Genomic DNA, 15672 nt, shown 5'->3' with positions numbered 1-15672 from the left:
CCCGTAAAATACACAAGTGGAAAACACAGCGAGAGAGGAGTTTTGGTTCACGTGTGCTGACTAACTACGCTCATTTAGGTACATTTTGTTTAAAACAAATTTTAAAAAAATGTTGTTGTCATTATGACTGTGTAACATCTTCACCAGGAACAGCCTGGACATCATTACCACGTAGGCCTCCAGCTGATGTTGGATATGATGGGCCTGTGTCATAGCAGTGGTGGTAATAACATAACCACAGAGTAAACCTATGAGCCATTTCAGAGCAATTCTAATTACATCTACCGCTGACCTCAGGAATGCTGTGCCCACTTTGCTCCATATTTCATTCCTTTTACTACATGTTATGGTTTGTGGTATATCCAAAGAGGTGTTAGCCTTGCTTCCCCTGGAACACGGTTTTGTGTGTGTGTGGGTGGGTGTATGTTAGTGTGTGTGGGTGTGAGTATGGATTCATCTCTGCTGTTGAAGCTCACCTGTTATGACCAAGGGAAAAGTCATACACGTTACATCAGAGCCCCTTGGTGAGTTGTTTATATCCCTCCAAACACATGCGGCTATAATGTGACGCCCACACTGAAATTTGAAGGATGCGTCATTATCCTGTTCTGATATGTCGAGCTTCTTTCTCAACGACGTCCACATGGTATCATTTCCTCCAACTTGCATTACTACTTCCAGTAACAGCCAACATTTAGATCTGAAACAATGTTGTGATGAAACCCAGTGCTGTGGAGTGTTTTGGAGACCACCCACTCTCTGGATCGCACCACTGGATTGTAAACATCTCCATCCCACAGCTGAAACTAATAGATATCAGATCCATCACTCCATCAGAAAATATCTGCCTCACACATTATTTCCCAGAGTTGTTCTGTTACATGACGAGTCTTTCAAATTTCCACATGTGCGCAATATTTTACGTCTGACAATAGTTTATTATGCTGACACAATAGCCAGTGCATCAGCCTTTTAGTTTATACTTTTAAATTACAGATGATGTTTTATATATTTCTTGGGAAAGCTTTTTGCTTTTTATTGCTTATCTGGAGTAACATGTTCTTTAGAAGCAAAATAATCTATCTGTCAGGGAACATATCACTGCTGATTATAACTCACTAAAGAGCCTTTATAATAAACAGCAATTAATAATAATTAGGCAATGTTTAGAAGTTTTGTTTCATGCCGTAGAAGTGTTATTTCAAAGCTGATTTTCAGAGATTATTTGTGGATGTCAGGTAAAGACAATGATGTCCAGAAAAATTCCCCAAAAGTTCTGAGAAACGTCTGCGATCACCAAAGCCACTTTCTTTGAGTCATTTGAGGCAACAGTAATGTAAAACTGCAGGCAAGTGTAGTGCAAAACAACAGCGTTATCCAAGTACTGATCATCAACAACAAATCAGCAGAGTTAGGAAGTTGTGTAAATGCTAATTGTCCCAAATTATTCCTGGTGAATTGTTTCACTTCCTCATCATGACCTCTGGCTTCTCTGTGGGCTCTGCGTGTGGTCCGGCCCATATGTACTAGGAATCACAGGGAGAAACCGGACAAGCAAAATATACAGTAAGATTCTCTGCAAAATATAATTCCAGACATAATTATGAAATATTGATCCCTGATGAGTTCACTATTATATTCAAAAAACTATTGAGGGAATGTCTAGTCGTGGTTTTTAAAGTCTCTGGGAGCATTTATGCTGGGAAAATAGGCGCTTGTTGTTTCTCTGCCTTGACATTTGACAAGGTACGTAAATTAGCTCTGGTTTGGGTTTGTGCTGAAATATCACACTGCACAAGTGAAAAGTCAGTCAAGTGTGATAATGGGGCTCTATTACATTCCTAACCTTGACTCAAATGAAGTCCAATTGTGCTGTTTGAGGCTTGGAGAGCTACCAGACCACGGCCAGTTTCACATCAGCTTTTCAGGTGGCTCACTTACAGAAACAAGAGTGAAATACCTTTTTTTATTAGCTTTGGCCAGCTACCTGCTTGTTTATCATGGAAAGTTGGATAGTTATGATGGAAAATTGCTTGAGCATTAATGTGCTGTCGTGTGTTACAGCATACCATGTAAATTCAGTAAAGATGAGAATGGAAAAGTTACCTTTTCATTTCATTTCTCCTGCTCATTAGGAACTTCTGCAATAGCCACCAGGACACACCTAATTAAATCACCTGTTCAGAGAACCTTTGTTAGCTGAAGAAAAATGTACCAATGACAAGCTCAGGAGATTCATATGGCATCTATTCCCCAGAATGCTAAGCTTAACATCTTATAAACAAACAGATGGTTTAAATGAACTGACACCGTGTTTAGTGGACACTCTAGTGGTGTATAGCATACGCTTTTGCTGGTACGAGACACACAAACATTGTTGATGCTCTATGAGTATTATGGCACTCTGTAGTTTCATTCATGCAGACAGACATACAATACCTTTACACATCTATACAAAACATGTAAAAGCCATGGACTTTTCTACATAACAGAACAATATAGTGACCTTGATGTCACCCACTGGTTTGTGGACTCTGCATTTAAAGTTTGGGTTGTAGCATTATGGCTGACACCAGCGGCTACATTTGAGCGAGAAGTGAGGGTGCTATGTTTTCTATGCAATGGACTGGTTAGCAACATTTACTATGTATGGGTGAAAATGCACCTACTCAGATATTTTCCGATTAATACTAAGTAACACACAAATGAAATGCTTACATTTCCATCCTTCCTTTTTCTTCCAATTATTTAATTCAGGTCACGGTTGGGTTACAGCCTATCCCAGCTGTCATAGGGTGAGATGTAGGTTACGCCCTGCACGGCTCGCCAATCTGCTGCAGGGTTACTTGAATTTCACTCACCAGATTTCTTGGATGAAGAATCTGTGCAATCAGGCAGCACACTGGTATTTGCCAGCTAACTGCATTAAATAAGCTCTAGAAGCCATTAGCACCAATAATACTGTCAAGATATCCAGGTTAGCGGCTTCCAATAGCTGGGGTGACTATCAGACATAGGTTTTTTTGTTTGGTTTCTTTGTACCAAGTATTTTAAAAAAAGTTTTAAAAAGGTATAGTGATATTCTTTATTGTGGTGTGGGGGGACTAACTTGCTTTATGTCTCAATGTCTCAACTCTGGATTTCCCACTTTACCCAACTCAAAACATTTAGTCATTAAACTAGAACATCTAGATGATGTATTTGTACTGTCTCTTTGACAAACTTGTTAAACTCCAGCAGCTTGAGTGATTCACACATGGCTTATGTTGTCTTTGTAGCACATTCAGTGGTTCTGAGACTGTATTCAGCAACCTATTACTTACATGGTTTCTTTATTGTAAACTGTAATTGTAGCTTATTTCCTCACGGTATCAATACCCACTTAGATTTGAATATACTCTTCATTCCTCATGGAGAATGAGTGACTCAGTGACTCTTCCTTTCCAATCATACGAGCAAACCCAAAATTTCTATGTTGAAGTTTATGCAGAAAATGATTACAGTTTTTTTTTCCTGTGGTAACACTGATGTTTGACCAGGCAAATGTATGACAGTTCAGCCAGTGGTTCTTAAACAGAAAAATAGAAATAAAAATGTAATGGTGGTTCTTGAGGAAAAAATCAGGAGGATCCAAAGTTAGATGGCACTGAAGCAAATACAAAAAGATACTGATTGGGTCAAGGGCATAAAAAACACACTCTTAGTGATCAGGACTGATTACCACGACTTAATGCAACAACTGCTTGATGAAACCAGACAAAATCAAAGTTTGCCAAAACATCTGCAGTTACCACAAACACTCCACTACAACAAGTCATTTGAAACTAAGTAGCTAATTGTACACATGTGTTCCTCTAGCAACATCTATATTTTGTTAGCTGCTCAGTGATGTAATCCTAAACACTTATGTACTAACGCTGTACCATGGAGGTTTATCCTGAAACATGCAGAGTGGAAAAACATCGCTGGGATGCCTGCTGTGATTCACATATGATTATAAGCTGTGCATATCTTCATGTTCTTAGACGTACAAGTTTTATTTTGTTAAAGAGAGCTTTGACCATCACTAATGTTTTGGCTGTATGTGTGTGTGTGTGTGTGTGTGTGTGTGTGTGTGTGTGTGTGTGTGTGTGTGTGTGTGTGTGTGTGTGTGTGTAATGCACAAGTTTTGTGACACATGGCATCAGACAGAGTATGTCTGGAGGAAGAGAGAGTCTTCGATGGGTGGGACTGAAAACAAGTGACGCATGACTAAGAGGCCCAGGAAGTTCCAGCAGGCGGCTGTTATTGCTGAGTGTCTGCATGTGTGTGTATTTATGTGTGTATGTTAGTGTGATTCTGGGGCCCCGGGGAACAGTGTGGGGCAATCCTGGCGGGAATGTCTGGAAAAACTTGATGGAGTGACAAAAGCAGCAGTGTCCCTTGCACCATATCTGTCTGCTCCCTTGGCTGCGACACTTTGCCGTCTTTTTGAGTTCAATATAAATTAAGCTATTAAAAGTAGGTCATGAAAATACCAAATATTGTATTTAGGAGTTACTTCATGTGAATGTAAGCGTGCAGATTAATCAGACTTAAAAAAAAAAAGTCTTATTAATTAATTCATTAAAAGTCTGACTTAAAAAGGTAAAAGCTGCTTTATCGCAGCTCCATGAAAAAACAGACTAAATTATTTTCAACTATTGCAAAGTTTTAGGGTAAATATCCAGTGTTTAAAAGCAACTTTAAACTTCTATACCTAAAACTATGATGTAGAAGGTCTCTTGGTAGTTGTTTTCTGCTGCCCACATGACCTCATTCTGACCCACGGTCACTCAGTCCCCAGATTGCATTGCTACAATGAGCATTCAACTGCAATGGCAGTGACGCACTGGGTTCAGGGAGACAATAGCTTACCTCAGTCTGGCAGACATAGCAAACCTCGGTGCTATCAGACTCTCTCTAATCTCAGCCCATGGGACAGTCGTGTCTTTCCTGCTCCCACATGGCCAGATCAGACACAACATCAACCTAGAGAGCACATTAGGAACTAACTTGGTTACATTGTTAGCTTTGCTGTGTGGCAACATCCAGCATTTTTTTTCCAGTGATTCACTGTGCCATACCATACTTTAAGCTATTGATTGGTTTACTGACTTTTTTTTGCATAACACATTTACAGATATACATGGTTATTTGTTGTTTGTGCAAAATAGCAAACACTAAACACAAAAAAATACCCGAGGCTGGGTGCATATAGGCCTGTTGTTACCAAGAGCATGAAAGCAAATGTTTTCATGTAAAAATCAGGCCAGAAGGGTTTAGAAACCTGATTGGCCAATGGCTGGTCAGATGGGAACTCCTACTTGCTGTCAACATGTGATGTGACTCCAGACTTATGTGATATGTTTATAGCCATGAGTCTGCTGTTAAGGTAATCTCATTAAGGACACCTGTGTATAATAAAAATATTGCTTAGATTTTAGCTGACAACCTCAAAAATAAAAACAGACCTGAAAACAAAGTGTAATCAATCATTTTGCTCTCCAGCCCTTATGCAACTATGTGATGTCTGAGACCTTTCACTGCTATCTCAGGGCCACCAGATTGATGAAGAATTTAAAACAACACAACCTTTTTTCCTGTGTGAGTGACTACTTATTTTACTGTCTTCTGTCTCAGGTTTGACACTTGATGATATTCCAATAACTGCTGTCAAACACTGACACATGAAAAATACAAAATCCACATTTGATGAAATAGTTTTGTTCAAAAACAGATGCTACAAAACCTTTAAATACTTGGAGCATGCCTGTTGGCTCATAAGGTGGTTGACAGTAATCCAATGGAAAAGTAGCATGTGTCAAAATAAATCTAGTGTGCTGCCAAATTGCAAAAACACATCTCTGGTTGTCATGTGAAGACGGTGAGCAGGGGGGCAATGAACCTGCAGGGATAACACGAGTTCAGTGGAGACACTGTGTGGTGATACAGATTCACTGGGGGTAATTATATTGACCAGTCTCCAGTTCCTTAAGGCTTTTAAGCTAACATATTAGTATGAATCCTCATTTACAACAGGCAAAAACTAAACTGCATATTTATTATTTATCATGGGACAGAAATGAGAAACTTGTCAAGAGTGAGTAGTATCTTTAGTCACTGGCTACACTGTGAAATACCCTCAAGTCACCACTTGATACACAAAAGCACCACCATGTGGTGGCATTTTGTAAACCACATGTGTGAGTTTTTAAAGCACACATTCTAATTGTAATGCATATATATATATTTAATAACCAATAAGTGTCAGATCTATTCAACCCAACTGCCATAATGATATTTCAGGAGCTCATTCCTAGCATTCTTCATGAAACTATACAATAACTCTTTTTTTGTGTGACAGGCACAAGATTTCACACTCATATTTCTGTATCATACCTTCTTGTAGCTGTTTGTCATATTTATTGTGTACATACTATTTATTAATTCAAATTCTTTTTACTCTCTAACTTGTGTTTTTGTTTATTTTTTGTAATCATTTTTGTATATACAATTTTTTTAATACTTTATCCCACTGCTGTAATGCAATAATTTGCCTTGTGGTTGTGGAATCTATCTATCTATCTATCTATCTATCTATCTATCTATCTATCTATCTATCTATCTATCTATCTATCTATCTATCCTTCCATCCTGTCAGTAAGGGAAACTGAATGTTGAGGTTTACCAAGGGCAACATTTATGGCACCATCCACAGTCACTATTAACTTAATTCTATCTATGTTATTTTTGTTTTTATTTTTGTATTTTTTATGGCAAAGTTTTTATATGACAGTGTCAGCAGTTCACTGTGATCTACAATGTTTACGTCTAATATCTTTTGGAATATTGAAGTCCAGTAACATGAATTGTCCCTGTTAAATAAATAAAACTTAACAAATCCATGTAATCTATTACAAAATATTAAACTGACTATAACATTTCATTGCATTCTATGTCGACAATAGCTTTATTAAAGCCTCACATTGTAATATTAAGTGTTTATGTTCACTCACAAGGTCAGCGTCATTTCTAGCAAGTTCGCGTGGTGTCCTGATTGTCCTTTTCGGGGCTCCGTAGTTTTTCCTCTTTACCTGTTTAGTAGCTAATGATGGCTGAAGCTCCTCCATGGCCCAGCCGGTTTTTCTGTCATAGATGCTCAGCAGAGATCAATCCTCGGCTTCCCGTAAGTGTAGTGGATAAAAATTGTAGAGAATAAAATTTGGACAAACTGAAAACGCGATGGGATCGGCGGTACTTTCTTATGTATTGTTTTAGTAAGAGGACAACAATTAGCATGCTAACGGTATTAGCAGATTCCTACGATGTAGCGTTTATCTCGCCAACCCTGCCCAGTTAGTTAGCTACTCCTCTAAATAGAGGATCGGCTGTTATACAACGTCAAACTGCGTAAGCCTCACTGACAGATGGATTTCTAATTTGTAATATCTTTTGAAAAAAATGCTGGTCCTTATTTGATGGGATTTCGATGGGTATTAGCCTGACCGCTAGCTACACTTACTAGCAGTAACTAACGGTAGAATTGGAATCTTTATAATTATAGACTTCGGGACTTTCATAATTATATCGGAAAATTCTTTTCAAACTGAACAGTTTTTTTTAATCGCTTGTGTGCATGTTTCTGTCAGTCCGGCTGAAAGGATCTGTCACAGGATGCTAAACATGCCGTTTAGAGTGTCAAATATCAGCTAACGGTTTGTGTAGGGTGGTGAAAATGACTTGGAATGTGCTGTTGTGTATGTCTCTAACATGTGAACAACTAGCGACTTTTTATTCTTGGCTTTTTTGAAGAACATAATTCAAGTGTAATTGGTTGCAGTTGTTATTCATTCCACTAGTGTTGGTTGATAATATCGAAATTGTACATATTTGTTTTGATATTACTGATATTATATAAATGTACATATTACGATGGATTATATGTAAGCTATATGTGATAAAATTTCATTTTGACCAGTCAGACTTCCACTTCTGTTTTTGATGTCTTCTCAGTTAACTGAGATAAAAACGGGGCACAAGGGACAGAAAATATCTTGAACAGTATTGGGTAATGCAAATTAAACTATACTGAAAATGTGTAGGGAATGACTTTATTCATAATTTTTCCTATTAGAAATAGATTTGTAAATGCGATTTTTTTGTAACAGATGTTATGAACTTCGTTTATCGTTTTTGTAAACCGTGACAAATGCATGTCAAAAACTTAAAGGGAACTCCGGCTATTAAGACATGTTTGCGCTAAAATATGTACTGTGCTTTCAATAAAACATGTGTGATATTAAAATACACCAAATGTTTTCCTTTTAAGCACATTTTATATAAAACCGATTTACCAGTAGGTCGCCATTGTTATTTACTTCTCAATGCACTCTGGGTAGTGATGTCATACGGTTGCACCGCATCCAGTTAGCAGCACACTGGAAATGGCTTCTGTTCAACCTTTCCAGTTTGAACCAGAGCAAACCGAGAGAGAGAATGAAAATAGTCAACCAGCACCTAGTTTAGATGAAGATGAAAACAATCCGCCACACGAGGACGAGAGAGTGAGGGAAAACTACTGGTGCCTATGCGGCTATTGCTTGCCAATGGCAACAGCGACTGAGAGCGTTTGTTGTAAAGCACCAAAACTTTTTGAAGCCGTATGTCTTAATCCACATGTTCTTTGGGCGGCCCTTGTTAGCCTCCATGACCGGTATCCGGTCTTTAAGTGATGACATTATGACAACACAACATTATGAATCGTGTTTCTGGGCCCAAAGTAGTCTGCATTTAATAAGACTGTTGTGTTTTTAACACGTTTCAATGCTTTGTATCTTATTCGATTTAATCTCAACAATCCCCTAAAAACAGTCAGTGATCACTGTCGGCTTCTCACGGTTTGTATTACCGCTAATCACTTTAAAGCTCGGTTTTTAAACCCTTACGATGTAACTAGCCCAGCCGATGCAGCAGCATTATATTAATGACTAACCTTATATTGTTGATGGATTATCTCGGTGGTTCTACCAAATCGTAACCAGGTCACTAATAGGCAAGTTAGTTAATACGGTTGCTACACTTTAAAAAACAAAACAGGTTAACTGAACGAAAGCACCTATACTACCGACAACCAATACACGTCATCGTCCCAGAATGCATTGTGTGCGAAAAAACATGGCTGCTCCCACGGCTCCAAAATAGTTTTAAATAACAAAGATTTAATGAATAACAAAAAAAAATGTAGTTATTCTCAAGTATGTTTTTATGTAGTGGAGATAATTTGTAACATATTTAGAGTAACTTGTAATAATAGTCGGGGTTCCCTTTAAAAAAATAACCCCCCATCCCAATAATTTTTAAACCATGGAACTAAACTGAAATGACCAAACCTACTCCAATTAAGTGAGAAAAAATCTATCTATCTATCTATCTATCTATCTATCTATCTATCTATCTATCTATCTATCTATCTATCTATCTATCTATCTATCTATCTATCTATCTATCTATCTATCTATCTATCTATCTATCTATCTATCTATCTATCTATCTATCTATCTATCTATCTATCTATCTATCTATCTATCTATCTATCAATCAATCAAAGAGACATCTTCTATTTTTTTTTTTAAGCTGACCTGAAACAGCTCACCTAGGAGGGATCCTACTGCGATGCTCATCTACCGTAGCTAGCTTGTTTTTGATATGGAGGAGTAGTGGCTCTGACCCCTACTTTAATGACTGAGCTCCTCATCCTGTCTCAAAGGCTGACCCAAGCCACCCTTCGAAAGAAGCTAATTTCCGCCTCTTGTACGCATGATCTTATTCTTTCAGGCTCTATACCCACGTGTAACCATACACAAGTTAATATATTTATTTATTTATTTTTCCTTTTAGAAACAACAGCAGCACATAGACTGCACTAACACGTCCCACCACATTAGAATAAAATACATTTAAACAACTGTTTTATTTACAGTCCATCACACTTTAAACAAAAGTAATCGGTGAAAATACTTGCAATTGATTTTCTTTTTTTTTAACCAAAACCCTGAAAGTAAGCTTTTCCAGTCTAGGGTATATGTTAAGCATAAGTTGCTTAACATATACCCTGATGTAGCCTGTGGAGTCACTTGCAAATATGTAAGATTTAAATGACAAGCAGTTATGTGATCATTTTTTGATTAAAGGTTAAAGTTGCCTTTTGTCTGTTTTCAGTCTTTTTTTTCTGGATAGCTTGAATGAAAAATAAATTGTATTAATCAATGCTGGCTGCAGATGCATTAACTCTTACAGTTAAAATAGTATGTAGCATTTGCAGATAAATCAATTTATCTCTTTGTAAATTGTGAGTGAGGAAGCAAAGAAAGTATTTTGTAGGGAATAATGTTACATGAATGGCAATAATTATTACACTTCGCAAAGAATGTACATCTTGTTATTAGAATTGAAAGGGTTTTTTTCCTCACAATCAGAGAACAACATTATGTGTTTGCTCATACTACTGTCTTGTTTTACAGGAGTATACATGTCCAAGATGTGAGTCAGGGTTTATTGAAGAACTGCTGGAAGAAAGAAGGTGTGTAAAAAGTGTATATTGAAAACAGTTTAACCCTGTGTAAAACAAATTTTGTAGTTTTTGTTGATATATGTCTGTATATTTCCTATTTCTCGAAAGGAACAAAGAAATAAATCACATCATTTCCTAAAGGGATTTTTAAAGTATTCTGATTCTGATTTTATATATATATATATATATATATATATATATATATATATATATATATATATATATATATATATATATATATATATATATATATATATATATATATATTAGAAAATCAGTAGGATGAGCATTCCATAATTAGTTGTAGATGATGAAATTTAGGAAACCTCCAGTAGCAGAAATAGAAAGCAAACTAATTCACTTGCTTAAATATAAATGTTTCCGTATATGCTTTGCATATACTGTGAGATGGAAGATTGTGTTATTTTCTTCCATTAAAGGGTGGCCTAAAAAATCTAATAACTAATCTGATGTAATCAACATATGGCCATGAGTTTTTGTCCTTTTTTAGGTGTCTTTAATGATGTTATCCTCTAAGTTGTACATGGTAACAGTTTGCAAAAAGTAAATAATCTAGAAAACAAAGTGAAATGGCAGCAAAACATTACAAATATATAAAAGGATAAAAACGTTGACACATGGTCATTTCCTTTGATGTCACTGGGTCTAAACATAACACTCTCAATGATGTTCCCCTGTTTAGTGCTGACAATGGCTCCATGTCTACCATCTCCAGCGGGCCCCAGAATCAACAACCATTTGAGGTTTCTAACCCATTCTTTATTCAGACTCTGTCTTTATCATCTAACCTCCCCCTGTTTTGTACCGCTCTGCCTCTGTTATGCACACTATTGTGTAACAGAGTCAGCATTTCTTAAAACTGCTTCCAGTGACGTTTGTGCTAATATGTTATCATGCATGATGAACTTTGTCTTGGAGTTTGCACTTTAGCTTTTGAAGCTGCAGTTTTGAGCTTTACAGTGTATTTTATTGAATAATTTGTCTAGCTTTACTTTTCCCTGTTAAAAATAGGCATCAGTAATCTAAAGATTTTTTTAAAAGTGATAGTTACTCAGGCTTTAATGATCAGTAAACAGGGAAATGCTGCAAGTCAGCATTCTGTGACTGTACCATTGGTGAACCTTGACCTAATTATCAACCAAACCATTAACTTTCAAAGTGTTTTTGTATTGAATGTAAAAGTTTGGTGTTTGTACTCCAAAAGCTTCACTTGTTTGTACCAAGTCAGTGTGTTTGCTTTCATTTATTTGTGTCCCAGAATGCGGACCAGCACCTGTTTACATTCCCTTCAGGCTATGGCCAGTTTGCCCTGGGTGTCTTTGATGATAGCTTTGACTTTGGGGCTGGACTCACAACAGAGGATAACAGGGATGCTGAAAACCGTCGGGAAAGGGAAGCTGCATCTCGGCAACGATATGGTGCCAGGCAACCAAGAAGTCGCCATGGTTCAAGACGACAAGCAGGGAGACACGAGGGAGTTCCCACTTTAGAGGGGTAAAGAGTGCAGATTGTGAAGTGAAGCGGTTTTGTTTTGTTTCGTTTTGTTTTGTTTGTGCTTGCTGGGCAATTTATTAATATTCCTGCCTCCTACTCTGTCATATCTTTTTATGTTCTTTTTCATAGAATCATTCAGCAGCTAGTAAATGGAATAATTGCACCTACGGCAATGCCAAACATTGGTGTTGGACCCTGGTGAGTTTGTGAAATAGATGTGTTAAAATAGAGTGGGAGTTCACACCAAAATGTGCTTACTTTGTTCTAATGTCCCATTCTTTTTAAAGGGGTGTTCTTCACTCAAATCCTATGGACTATGCCTGGGGTGCTAATGGATTAGATGCTATTATAACACAGGTATTCTTTTAGAAACTTTGTTTTTTAAGTGATTGTATTAACATTGTAGATACTGATGCGAATGAAATGTGTCTTTCAATTTATCCTCCTTTCTAATATTCTCCTTTCTTTAATGTTTAGTTATTAAATCAGTTTGAGAATACAGGACCACCACCTGCTGATAGAGATAAAATAAAAAGTCTTCCTACAGTACAAATTACAGATGAGCATGTTGGTAAGTTAAAAAAAGTTACAACAGCTTTGCAGGCTATTGCAAGTATGTCATCAGATTTCAGTTGTTTGACTTATTCTTTTTAATCAAGTATGACTATTTATTTGTAGATTTAAGTAAATAACTTTAGGGTATTATAAGTCACTATTTTACTTTAAAAATACTAATAATGGGAATATACTTGCTCCTAACTTAACAAATGTTTCCACTGGATATTAAAGAATATGGAGCTTTTCCTGAAAAATAAGTCCTAATGCTATTTGCCTGTCAGTAAAAGTTTCATCCAGAACTAACTGTTGACCTATTTGCACCATATTTAACTATATTTTTTGACATTTCAGCTTCAGGACTGGAATGTCCAGTGTGTAAAGAAGATTACAGTGTTGGTGAAAATGTGAGGCAGCTCCCATGCAATCACATGTTTCACAATGATTGCATAGTCCCTTGGTTGGAACAGGTACTAGACATCATCTATTCAGTATTCTTTACCCTTACAGTAAATATTCAGTTGTTGCTGACTGAAACATTGGGCTAAATGGGACTCTAAAAAGGTTTTATATTTTTCTCCAGCATGACACTTGTCCAGTGTGCAGGAAAAGCTTGAGTGGACAGAACACAGCAACAAACCCTCCAGAACTATCAGGGATGAATTTTACCTCCTCCTCTTCCTCCTCCTCCTCATCATCATCCTCCTCAACACCCCAGTCCTCAAGTTCAACCAGCAATGAGAACTCCACAGATAATTCGTAGGAAGAACATGTGTCACCCCATGAGCTGTTTTTAGCTCTCAGGCTGCTGTACTTCAGAGCAGTGACCTCCATCCTCTCCCTGCCGAAGGGCCGAAACCTGAGTGCATCTCCCCAGGAGCACTCACGCTGATTCACGGATAAGTGATACATGAGGCCCATGTATTTCTGCCCATCCTGTTGCTCCCACCTTCATCAGGATTCTGAACAAAGGAAGGGCAGAGGCCTGGAGTGCACCTTCAGTCAGGGAGGATGCATAGAAGCATGGATACTTAAAGAGGCTTGATCTGCCTGAATCACCTCATACAAGAAGAGAAAAAAAGAATCCAAAGGTAGAAAACTAGAACAAGACAGTTGCTGTTCTTTTTTTTATTTCTCATTTTTCAATCTCTTGATTTGTTTGTTTTATGATGACCCACTTTTTTCAGTAAAGCAAGAGAATAATAAAGCTATCCCTTTTTAAGGAGCATTCATATCTCGCATATTAAATGACCCAAAATGCACTATAGTGCACTGCTTAAGCGTGCACTTTGAACTTACATTGAAACAATATTATATCTGACCCCTTTAGCTCTTTAAAAAAAAACTGACAATAGTTTCTATAATTATTTTATTGTCAACCTGTACTTGCTATTTTAAGATTACCTGAATCACACAGGTACCATTGTTTGCACTTGAAATGATCTGTTAAATTGCAGTAAATTTTTTATCAATTGCCACATACTTTATGATTTATATTTGCAACCATAAAAGATGTTTCCACATATGATACACGTGATACATTTTGAAACATTTCTGTGCATTTTAATTTAAACATAAATATTTTCAAAAGTTGCCAGTTGAATTCCTCTTGATTTGCAGTATGATCATGTACAGACAAAACTGTCTAACAGATGAAAATAAAGATGTTTGGGTGCTAGCACTCATTTCCTGTAAGTCATTCTTAGGGTGTGGTTACAATACTCTAAAGGCTTTCCAATAAGTCTTACAACAACAGTGTTTTACGTGTATTCATTTTTTTATACTCTGACTGTGGTGCTGTGGTTTAAAAACTAAATGGTAGTGCAGTAATCATAAAAACTGGGTCATTTTAAAAGAGGAGAGGTTAAAACATACCCTCTTGATACCCTTTTGTTCAAGTACCAAATAAAAAAAAAAACTAATGATATGGTGAACTTTTAAGTTGTTCTGGTTCCCAGTCTAAATTATTTGTTCCTGTCATGACGCCTTCAAAGCTGTCCAGAACAGCCAAGCATCAACCAAGGAACAATGACCCCATTAGTGAGCACTTCTGGACCTGTTTTCAATGCATAATAAGATTTTGTGATAATTTTGTACTTTCAAAGTAAGGCCTGGTCCAAAGGCATGCAGCTAGTAAACAGATTCTATATTAAATCCTTCACTGGTGTACTTGCCTGTCTAATGTTATCAAGAAGCCAATAAATTCTGTTTCCTTTAATTGTTTAGCCATATGGGTGTATTTCCTCTACATTGTACTGCACATCAGGGGTTTTATGTTCAAAGATGGCATTGTTTTGGACAGAACACTGATCTTACTGGAAGACAGATGAATACATATAGCTCAGAGTTTGCTCTCACAAGGGGAAATTACAGATTCATAATCTTTCTTTAAAAAAAAACAAACAAACGATACAAAACATTGTTGACCTTGTTGTTTTGCCTTCTAGCTGTGAAGCTGGAATATATCAGGCTTATTAAATATTTGGTTGCTGTAGATTCAGTGGTTCTGGTGCCGGTTAAAAGTCTAGACTTATGATTTTTAAAAAATACATAATGTGAATATGTATTGGCTTTATTTTTCTAGAGCTGCAGGTTTTGCAAATCTTTTAATAACAGAAACCTGAATAAAATGAAAATATTTAAATATTTCATGTTGGAGTATTTTTTATATTTCCAGAAGAATTATCTTATTTAACCCCCGCGACCCTGAAAAGGATAAGCAGAAGCGAATGGATGGATGGATTATCTTATTTAAATATTATTTAATATTCATTCCAAAACTCCATTTGTTTTTACTCTAGCCATTTACCTGTGAAGAACAGCCTACGTTTAGGTTGGATGTGTTTTCCCAAACAAAACTAGTTGAAATTTTTTATTCTTCTTCTAATGTCCTTTCCTCTGTGTTTTTTTATTTCCTGCTTTTGCTTTAAATTGCCTCATAGGCACCGCAGTTCTATTCATACTTCTTTTCTATTTTCTGCTATTGATTCCTTTCCTTACATTTAATTTAT

General features: G+C 36.8%; 1 protein-coding gene across 1 annotated transcript; it reads left to right on the top strand.

Annotated features, from left to right (window-relative positions):
* The first annotated feature begins 6358 nt into the window (after nt 1-6358).
* On the top strand, nt 6359-15307 carry LOC113016405 (E3 ubiquitin-protein ligase RNF126). Its single transcript, XM_026159220.2, has 9 exons — nt 6359-7207; nt 10542-10600; nt 11295-11355; nt 11871-12106; nt 12236-12304; nt 12394-12463; nt 12584-12677; nt 13016-13131; nt 13245-15307. The coding sequence occupies exons 1-9, from the start codon at nt 7130-7132 to the stop codon at nt 13422-13424; spliced, it is 963 nt and encodes a 320-aa protein (XP_026015005.1). The 5' UTR covers nt 6359-7129; the 3' UTR covers nt 13425-15307.
* The last annotated feature ends 365 nt before the right edge of the window (nt 15308-15672 follow it).

The sequence above is a fragment of the Astatotilapia calliptera genome, chromosome 23 (assembly GCF_964374335.1).
Source record: "Astatotilapia calliptera chromosome 23, fAstCal68.1, whole genome shotgun sequence".
Lineage (NCBI taxonomy): Eukaryota > Metazoa > Chordata > Actinopteri > Cichliformes > Cichlidae > Astatotilapia > Astatotilapia calliptera.
The sequence above is the reverse complement of the archived record's forward strand: the minus strand, read 5'-3'. Positions and strand labels throughout refer to the sequence as shown.

What these genes read in the sequence shown, in the direction of transcription:
- LOC113016405 (XM_026159220.2), top strand. Translation starts at nt 7,130, where the DNA reads ATGATGGCTGAAGCTCCTCCATGGCCCAGCCGGTTTTTCTGTCATAGA. An exon ending in AGATCAATCCTCGGCTTCCC is followed by an intron (nt 7,208 to 10,541) that starts GTAAGTGTAGTG and finishes CTTGTTTTACAG; the next exon opens with GAGTATACATGTCCAAGATG. An exon ending in AACATTGGTGTTGGACCCTG is followed by an intron (nt 12,305 to 12,393) that starts GTGAGTTTGTGA and finishes TTCTTTTTAAAG; the next exon opens with GGGTGTTCTTCACTCAAATC.